Source organism: Aulonocara sp. 'chitande type north' Nkhata Bay, linkage group LG12 (genome assembly GCF_057382095.1).
Source record: "Aulonocara sp. 'chitande type north' Nkhata Bay isolate Kocher_YH1m ecotype deep benthic linkage group LG12, A_spYH_male_GT1.1, whole genome shotgun sequence".
Taxonomy (NCBI): Eukaryota; Metazoa; Chordata; class Actinopteri; order Cichliformes; family Cichlidae; genus Aulonocara; species Aulonocara sp. 'chitande type north' Nkhata Bay.
In genome coordinates, this window is record NC_141355.1 from 35,396,557 (window position 1) to 35,406,702 (window position 10,146).

A 10,146-nucleotide genomic window follows, 5' to 3' on the forward strand; every position below is an offset into this window, starting at 1 on the left:
TTGACGTTTAAAGCGTTTAGATCGATCAGTTGTTTACATCACTCAACACAAGCAGAACTGCATCACTGCAGCAGAAGACACATCGTCCACATTCAGAAGCACATCTCTGTATAGTGACTGGTCTTATGATTTAAACAGGCAAATGTTCAGCATTCAAACTACAGGTGAAGAATAGTCAAACCAGATGTTTCCCCCGTTATGTCGATATCAGCTAGTCAAGTACACACCTACACAGCATGTTAACAAACTGTGAAAAAAGCCACACAAAAAATGAATGATTGCTGGTAGCGGTTTCTATAGATTAGTATTTACGAAGGGTATGTTGTGACTTACCTTCAAAATTACAGCGGTCCCTCGCTATAAAGCGGTTCACCTTTCACCTCGCTGTTTCACGGATTTTTTAGTGCAAGTTTGCATGCTTTTTTTACGTCACATTGTGTCCTGCGTCCTGATCGCTGCAGACGATCTCCTCCGTGACGTCTCTCCTGTACAGTACAGAATCGCTGCATCGATCGCTAGCAGTGTGACTCTGAAGTGCAGTACTGTATGTCCACGATGTCCACCAAACGTTTTGCACCGTCAACAAATAAAATTGGCTACTTGATTTCACCTATCGCTGGTTATTTTTAGAACATAACACCCACAATAAACGAGGGACAGCTGAGAAATATAACATTTGAATCTCTTTTCTCTTTTGCTCTGAGGCGCGGGGGAAAAATATCGACAAGTCAATGAACATCATTTACAGATATATTGGGTAAATGCCCAAGACATCTATAGAAATGTAAATCGCCACTTGATTCATTCATTTGCTTAACTTGTTTTGGACCGTAAACAAGGCGCGAATAGGACACCGGAAACAAAGCTCCCCACAGGAGTTTCCGCACCGGAAGTAGCATATGCTAACGTGCACACAGCCAATTAACAATTGAAACAATACAGTCACAAACAACATAACACAATATAGTGCAAATGAACTCTCGTGGAGGATAAAAAAAAAAGAACACAGTCAATACAACAAAACTAACAGCAAGGATATGGGGGGAGGGGGCTAGACAAAAAATCCACAGTATTAACGGGGAAGAATTAAAAAAAGAGCACAGGTTGATACTAGGGCTGGGTATCGTCACTGATTTCTAGAATCGATTCAATTCCGATTCACAAGGTCCCGAATCGATTCGATCCACGATTCGATTTAATTCGATTCGATTCGATTCAATTCGATTTGAATCTGGGAAATTTTGACAGTCAGAAATATTATAATTCAGATCAGTACATTTACATATTTTTGTATCTATAAAAAGGAAGCTGACACACGTAAGACTTTATCAAAGGTGTGAGCGTCACAGCAGATGCCTTTGTGTCAAAGTAGCTGAAGATAAAACACAGAAAAACATGAAGGCGAGTTTCCTGGCCTGGGATTTTATAAAAATATTCTGTAGTACATCAAAAACCAAAGAAAACCATTAATCAACATATGAACATTACCTCTGAAGTTACAGCGGTTTTATTAGAGACACGGCTGAGCGTTTTGCATTTTGCATAATTTTAAAAAGTTTAAATTTGTTCAGAATTGAACAGCAGATATTAGGTTTTCTTTTCGGAATTAAGTAAAACGGAAAAAAAAAACGTCGGCCGACAGCGCTGTAAACAACGGTAGACTTGTGCGTAACAAGCAAGCGAATAATGAAGAAAACAGATTTTTAGACGGGAAACTGTTCTTGAAGTACAGAGAGAGAGAGAGAGAGGGAGAGAGAGAGCTGCGCATCGTGGTGGAAGCAAAACAGTAAAAGTCAGAGTGAATTCATGACGATGTTTATGTGAAGCGTAGTTTGGATCTTCTTTTGCTGCTGGTTCGGTCAATATTGTTTGGAGAGAGATAAAACTAACAGCTTTATGATCAGCGCAAAAATGGCGTGAAGACAAAGCATGGACCCGCCGACAGATCAGAATCAGCGAGCTGTCGGCTTTCAGCCCCGACTGTGAGAAAGGCGACATCTAACTGATTCTGATCCGCGGGTCGCGCTGTGTGTTTACGTCTTTGTGCAGAATCCGTGTTCCTGCTCTCATTTACTGTCTTAGGTGTTTGGTGGTTGTTGAAATTTTGTGAGATTTCACCAGAGATTCTGGCGTTTTGGGCAAAATAAATTTATATTAAAAAATCGATTCAGGATTTTAATGAATCGATTTTACGTTATCCAAGCCAGAATCGATTTTAATCGATGAATCGATTATAAAAACCCACCCCTAGTTGATACACAATAGAGGTAATGATCAAAACAGTAGCAATTGGGGAAATGTCATCATAGATTGTGGCAAATCTGCTTGACTTCAGTTTTTTAAGTGACATGAAATAATGTTTAAAGTCATTGATGAACCATGTAAAGGATGGTTTTCTATTCCTCCATTTACAACAATGTATATGGTATTTACCTAACAGGATGACAATGTTAATCACAGTAGAGACGGATGGATGTTGTTTAGCCATATAGAAAATAATATCAGAAATATTAAACTGGGGAATATCGTTGAGCTTGAGGGATAACCAGCTGTGTAGTTCTAACCAAAAAGGCAGCTGATGCAGGACATGAGAAAAACAAATGGTGTAATGTTTCACAGGCTGAATCACAAAATGCACACTGATTAACCTCAAATTTAAACCTCCTCTTTAAGAATTCAGACACAGGATATATATTATTAATTATCTTGAAATGAGTTTCTTTTACTTTTGGGGAGACAGGCCACTTAATGAATTTTGAGAACGCCTTTTCCATGAGTGACTGATCCCCATGAAGGGCCTGCAAATATCTACCTGAGTTAAACCCCTGGAAAAGAATAGATTTGAAATTCACACTGATAAATTTATTGTTACATTTACTATCATTTAGGATGCAGTTACCAATTTTTAAGTTTGGCAGCGCTGGATTGACCTCAGAATGTAGCATTGTGTTGCATATCAGCTGCCTTAGGGCCAAAGGGATAGCACAGCAAACTTTTCTGTATTCTTTTAATGGACAATTAAAGTCGTGTCTCTTCGAGAAAGACACGTAATCCAGTAAAGCACCACTCAAATCCAGCAAGTCAGTTACAAACAAGATACCACTCTCAAACCAGTTCCTGATAAATAATGTCTTTTTGTTAGCAGTTATCACTCTATTGTTCCATAGAGGAGAAAAGTTGTGTGTAAACATCATTTTCCAAAAATGAAGAATCTGTTTGTGAAAATTAGAGAGTGTAACAGGTATTTTACTAGTCTCAAAGTCCCATCTTAATAGAAAATCAATTCCTCCTAGTTCCTTAAATAAAGATCTGGGTATATGAAACCACATGGAATCAGACTGAGATAAGCAAGCTCTGAGCCAGTTGATCTTAAAAGTTCCGATCATTGATTCAAAGTCTAAGGCTCTGACACCACCCTTCTCATAGTCTTTAACCAACTGTGATCTCTTAATATAGTGGGTTTTGTTTTTCCACAGGAATTGAAAAATAATTGAGTTGGCTTTCCTAATATTTGGGGAGAAATATAAAATCAAATCAAATCAAATCAAATCACTTTTATTGTCACATCACATGTGCAGGCACACTGGCACAGCACATGCGAGTGAAATTCTTGTGTGCGAGCCCCACAAGCAACAGAGATGTGCAAACACAACAACACAAACGAGCAAAATACAAGAATGGCCAACCTGAAACTAATAAATATATGTACAATATATAATAGTGTATGCATTTCTGGATGTGTATACTAAATATTTTCCTACGTGTGTGTGTGTGTGTGTGTGTGTGTGTGTGTGTGTGTGTGTGTGTGTGTGTATACACATTTTTACAAATTAAATAGTAAAAAAATAAAATAAAATAATAATAATAATAATAAAATATATAAAATATACAGAGTTGAATATGTGCAAAACAAGTGGCATTTATATACAGTGTGGAGTGCATAATGTTAAAGTTCCAGTAGTGAAGCTGAGGTGTCTATGACGTGTTCAGCAGTCTGATGGCCTGGTGGAAGAAGCTGTCTCTCAGTCTGCTGGTACGGGACTGGATGCTGCAGAACCTCCTTCCTGATGGAAGCAGTCTGAACAGTTTATGGCTGGGGTGACTGGAGTCCTTGATGATCCTCCCCGCTTTCCTCAGGCAGCGCTTCCTGTAGATGTCTTGGAGGGAGGGAAGCTCACCTCCAATTATCCGTTCAGAGCACCGCACTACTCGCTGGAGAGCTTTGCAGTTGTAGGCGGTGCTGTTGCCATACCAGGTGGTGATGCATCCAGTGAGGATGCTCTCAATGGCACAGTGATAGAAGGTCCTGAGGATGCGGGGGCTCATGCCGAATCTTTTCAGTCTCCTGAGAAAGAAGAGGCGCTGCTGCGCCTTCTTCACTGTTTTGTTTGTGTGTACTGACCACGTAAGATCCTCAGCCAGGTGTACGCCAAGGAACCGGAAGCTGCTCACTCTCTCCACAGCAGCGCCGTTGATGGTGATGGGGGTGTGTACTTCTCTGCACCTCCGGAAGTCCACTATCAACTCCTTTGTCTTTGCGACGTTGAGGGTGAGATGGTTGTCTTGACACCAGTGGGTCAGGGCGCTGACCTCCTCCCTGTAAGCCGTCTCATCACCGTTGGTGATAAGACCCACCACTGTAGTGTCGTCCGCAAACTTCACAATGATGTTGGAGCTGTTAGTGGCTGTGCAGTCGTAGGTGTAGAGTGAGTACACGAGAGGGCTCAGTACACACCCCTGTGGAGCACCAGTGTTCAGTGTGATGGGGGATGAGGTGATGCTGCCCAGTCTGACCACCTGGCGTCTGTCAGACAGGAAGCTAAGGATCCAGCTGCAGAGGGAGCTGCTCAGTCCTAGATCCTGCAGTTTCCTGTCCAGCTTCGAGGGAACGATGGTATTGAATGCTGAGCTGTAATCTACAAACAGCATCCTCACATACGTGTCTCTCTTCTCCAGGTGTGACAGGGCAGTGTGTAGTGTCAGGGCTATGGCATCATCAGTGGACCTGTTGTGGCGGTATGCAAACTGTAGAGGGTCCAGTGAGTCGGGTAGTGCAGAGCAGATGAAGTCCCTGACCAGCTTCTCGAAGCATTTGCTTACGATGGGGGTCAGGGCTACAGGTCGCCAGTCGTTCAATGAGGAGATGGTGGAGGATTTGGGTACAGGGACGATGGTGGCCATTTTGAAGCAGGCTGGGACTACAGACAGAGAGAGGGAAAGGTTGAAGATGTGCGTGAACACTCCAGCCAGCTGAGCCGCGCATGACCTGAGGACGCGGCCGGGAATCCCGTCCGGACCAGTAGCTTTGCGTGCGTTCACCTTCCTGAAGCACTTCCGCACATCCTCCTCAGACACAGTGTGCGCACTGACATCGGACATCTACTCACAGCAGAGGGGCTGAGAGCTGACCCAGAGAAGGTACGGGCCATCACAGAGATGCCAGCACCAACTGACATAAAAGGGGTGCAGAGACTAGTTGGAATGGTCAACTATTTATCAAAGTTTTACAAGCATCTGTCAGACGACTGTGAGCTTCTCAGACAACTGACGCCCAGAGACAGCCTATGGGAGTGGACAGACGTGCAGGAAGATGCATTTAAAAGACTGAAAGAAAAACTAACACAAGTCCCAGTTTTGAAATATTACAGCCCTGAAGAAGAGCTGACGCTGCAGTGTGATGCCAGCGAGACAGGACTGGGAGCAGCTCTGACTCAACATGGAAAACCAGTGGCATTTGCAAGTCGTGCACTGACGCTCACTGAAAGAGGTTATGCACAAATTGAAAAGGAATGTTTAGCTATTGTGTTTGGGATGGAGAAATTCCACCAATATACATATGGTCGTCTTGTGAGAGTGCAATCAGACCACAAGCCACTCGAGAACATTATTAAAAAGCCACTGTTACATGCACCTAAGAGACTGCAAAGGATGTTATTAAGGCTGCAAAAATATGATATAACCATAACATATGTTCCAGGCCGCGACATGCTACTTGCTGATACGCTGAGTAGGGCCTACCTGCAGGATAGCATCAAAAGCCAGACGGAGTTGGAGACAGAATGTGTCAACATGGTGGATTATGTACCTGTTTCAACAGAAAGCATGGACAGAATACGGGCAGGGACAAGAACCGACCACACACTACAAACGCTGATAAAAACAATACAAAAGGACAATACAAAAGAATTTTTTATTTTTGAAGAAAATTGTGTCCAACAAAGAAATGTCATGTCTAAGTTTTGTTCCAGTTGCAAACTGAGTTCTCAACTTATGAATAGTTCATTATCTTTGTAAAAGAAAAGGGATGTAGCAATGGGAATTGCATTTACCTGTGTGTTCCGCCCGGAGTCTTGAGAGTGTAACACCGGAAGGTGAGAACCAGAGACTCATGACTGTTGATTAAGAGTTTAATAAAAGTTTACCTCGGAGGAGGGAAAGTTCAACCGAGCATCTTGTGAAGTTTATAGAGAGAACAAGATGAAACACGGCTATTGCAGTTAATAATACAACAGCTTCTTGCCATTTTTTGGTTTTCTTTTTATCGCTGTGTAACTGACTTCAATTGAAAGCCTGCGTGCGCTAGTACCTCTTGCCACAAGTTCCCAGAATCCTTTGAATGACGTCACATTTTCAATCTTTATCCTGGTGGGCCGGTCTCTAGTCAAAATGCCCGGGCCGATTTTTTGTCCCAGTCCAGCCTTGGGTAAAAGTGTTTAAAGGTTGATATATTTCCAATGTGTACACTGTTAAGATATTTAAGAGGTAATCCTTCATTGTTTTGTAAGCTTTAGAAGCATTATATTACAGTTTTGTGCACATATACGAGGCGGTTTTGAACCTCAGTTTTGTCCTGTGTAATGGCCATTAAGATAACTGCAGGAGCTAAAAATGCCGCTATTGTCAGCCATTTTGTCAGGAAACCAGCTCAAGTATATGTATAGTAAGCACTTTAGTATTTTGGTTTATTATTTAGTGTTTTTCTTCCACCATGTGACATTAAGCAGTACAGAATGTGAAACGTTTCTGTTCATTTGCACTGCAATAAACGATTGCATGAGAGATGCAAGTCATAATCACTCTCGTGATTCTTTTCCCCGTTTTCAGTGTTGCTGTCGAGGCGAACTGGTAGCTGTGTTTTAGCGCATGTTTCCTGAGGCCAGCCAGAGATCATCAGGGGCTGCAAAAACGACTCAGCTCAGCGTCACCTGTACATGTAAAATTATTCCTGCCTACTGCCACAATGTCTTCGGTGCAGGGCTGGACTGGGACCTAAACCTATCGGCCCATAAAAACGAAAATCACCATCGGCCCACCGGCCAGTCCAGCTATGCTCAAAGGTATATTTCCATATAAACTTCAGTGTTATGAGTAACATCGGTATTTAATTCAAGTGCAAACTTTTCTGATGGAGATTGAAGAAGCTAAAAAAACAAGAACATTTACCTGTACCCTTGCCTGTGCTTAAAGGCATTGTTATTATGGAAAATCTGAACAACAGTAAATCAATTTAAGTTCTGTTGCTGTGATTTGTCACTAAAGAAATAAAATGGAATTTAATTGAATTTTTGATGCTGTCGTTTTGCAGGAAAAATAAAGATAATCATATATAATGAACATATGAAGTAACACGAAAAATTTCATTATAAGCCTTGATTGTTTTGGAAAAAAAGTAAAACAGTATCACTTTTACATCTTTAACGACATTTACATGTCATTTACATACCACAAAGCTTCTAATTAATGGAGCTGCTGTGGTGAGCAGTTAATGAGGTTTCAGTGCCATCTGCTGGATTGACTGAAAACACCCAACAAGAAAGCCAGGTACAAAAACAGTTTTCACAATTTTTTGTGAAGAATTAAAAACTGATGTAGTGATCACACCACTAAAAAGTTTATTCTTGGTAAGTCAACATGTAATTATTATTAGTGAGCACATGGACAGAGATAAAGAGAGTGTGGCTCTTCCTTTACTTTATCACATTATCTTGGAAGGAAGGTAGGAAGTTTTATTTTTAGTCTGATTTAAGAGGGTCACAGTGTCTCGTGAATGACCAATTCCTTGAATAAGGTATCAAATACTACAGTCCAGCAAAGAAAAAAATTATCATCATAATTATTCTTATAGATTCATAAAAACTAAGCAGGTAGAGCAAAGTTGCCAATTTGTATGCATTCAAACATCAGTCCAGCTATTTAATTCAATTCAATTCAATTTGCTTTTATACAGCCTCAAATCAAAACAATTGTTACCTCAATGTGATTTATATTGTAAGGTAAAATCCCTAAAATAATACAAAAGGTATGGCATGACAAACAGAACATTTGATGCATTTTTATTTTTGGAGGGATAAATTTGGAATATTAAGTTTTACTTTACAACTTAACTTGTATATACACATGATTACAACTGTGTTATTATGTCTTTTGTGGGCATGGCTGTGCAGAAGTTAGGTATTCACATCTTTCTACCACAGCACGGACCTCTCCCGTCTGGATGCTGTAGTATGTCCCTGAGATGTGTGATCGTTTCATTGCTGTGTTCCTGTAGGTTCGGGTGAGGAGAGCAGTAAAAGGGATGTTTACATCATACTTATAAGCCAGCATTTTGACTTTGCAGAAGTGGTTTGGTGGGATGGAGACCTGTACTTCAACAGTGTGGGTGTGCTCTTCTGCATGAGTTTCCCCATTTGAATAGTCAAATGTAAATTGATTGCTAACCTGAATGCTTCCGGATGCTACGAAGGGGACTCCTGCAGTAAAAGTCGTAGTGACACCAACCGAGACAGAAGCGTGAATGTCCCACCTTTTCTCATCTCTAACTGTCTTTGAAAGAGTTACTGTTTTTGTCACTGGATTGCATCCATTGTTAATACTGGAAGAGATGCGCATGGTCTCAGGAGGATGCTTGCTGATTTTAGCGTTGTTAGTTTTATATCTGACATCAGAGATGATCTCACTGTCAATATCTCTATTAATGGTCAGCACCTCATAGTACCAATAAAAATATTCTTCACCTCTCCAAGGTAGAAAAAATGCAGTGTGTCTAGGATGCACTTTACCTAGACCATACTTGTTTTTTCCAACATAAACCTCATCACTAGAACATGTTCTAACTGCATGTTCGGGCACTGAACCAAAGGAACCTTCCTTCCACTCCACGATCTCAAAGTCATCTTCGTTCACAAGGATATCAAATGAGCCCGTACGATACTCTTTGTCGCCATAGGGATAGTGGCAGAAATCTCCCAAGCTACGGCTGTACAAGCCAGCATGGCATCCATGTTTACAGACATAGTCAATACGTCCCACATATGTGTTGTAAATTGACACCGCTCCATCAGGGAGGAAACCATTCCAGGTATGCCATTTCACGTTGCCCTTATTATCAAACGCCTGCCTTTTCTGTTTCATCTTGGCTGGAAACAAAAGATGTTGATATACTGATGTGTTAACTGAGATGTCTGTCATTTCAGGAGCTCTGTCCAGATCTGGGTTCAGAGAGGTCACTGTATGAAAGAAAACAAAAACCTTTTAAAAAAAAAAAAAAAATCATATGCATGTGTGAAAAGATGAAACTTCAGAAACTGCTCTTTCCATAAGGTCGACACAATTTTAAATTGACTATGATATTTTCTCCTAGTAGTTTCAATTCATCTTAAATTTCTCTTTTATTTCAGAATTTCTTATGACTGTCAGTTAAAACGGTTTTAAAATCAGGTTTAAGCCAAATCTTGGTAAAAAATGAATAAATAAATAATAATAATTAAAAATTAAAATATGAACTGGACGTCTCGTTATTTCCTGATATTTCTAAATGGGTTAATTCAGATTTAAGCAGGAGATAAACAATTCCAGTGCCTCAAGGTAAACTGATGATCCAAGGACGAATTTGTAGTGTTTGGTGTGGTGCAGCCTTTAGACTGACGAATCCTGGTCTTTAGCTGTTTGATTAGTGCTTATTGCTCCTGAGCACATAGTGTACACTGGGTTTATCTGAGCATTTCATCTCTAAGTAGTTTTAGAGCTAGTATAAAAAAGTGAATCTCACTTGTTTATTTTCACAAAAGGACTTTTGAGGACACTTTTGCAAATTCATAATGCCAGTTACATTTTACCATTTCTGTCCTCTGAGTGCTTCTTCACAGT

General features: G+C 40.6%; 1 protein-coding gene across 1 annotated transcript in view; it reads right to left on the reverse strand.

Moving 5' to 3' along the window:
- Window positions 1-7,754: 7,754 nt before the first annotated feature.
- The window catches only part of LOC147317949 (natterin-3-like), a 2,759-nt gene continuing 367 nt past the window's right edge, over window positions 7,755-10,146 (reverse strand). Inside the window, exons 2-3 of the mRNA XM_086312999.1 lie at window positions 10,116-10,146; window positions 7,755-9,506 (exon numbers count right to left, since the gene is read on the reverse strand). The exon at window positions 10,116-10,146 is cut by the window's right edge and continues 48 nt beyond it. Of these exons, the coding sequence (XP_086169125.1) occupies window positions 8,416-9,506; window positions 10,116-10,146 (1,122 nt within the window). The 3' untranslated portion in view covers window positions 7,755-8,415. The remainder of the gene's footprint in view (window positions 9,507-10,115) is intronic.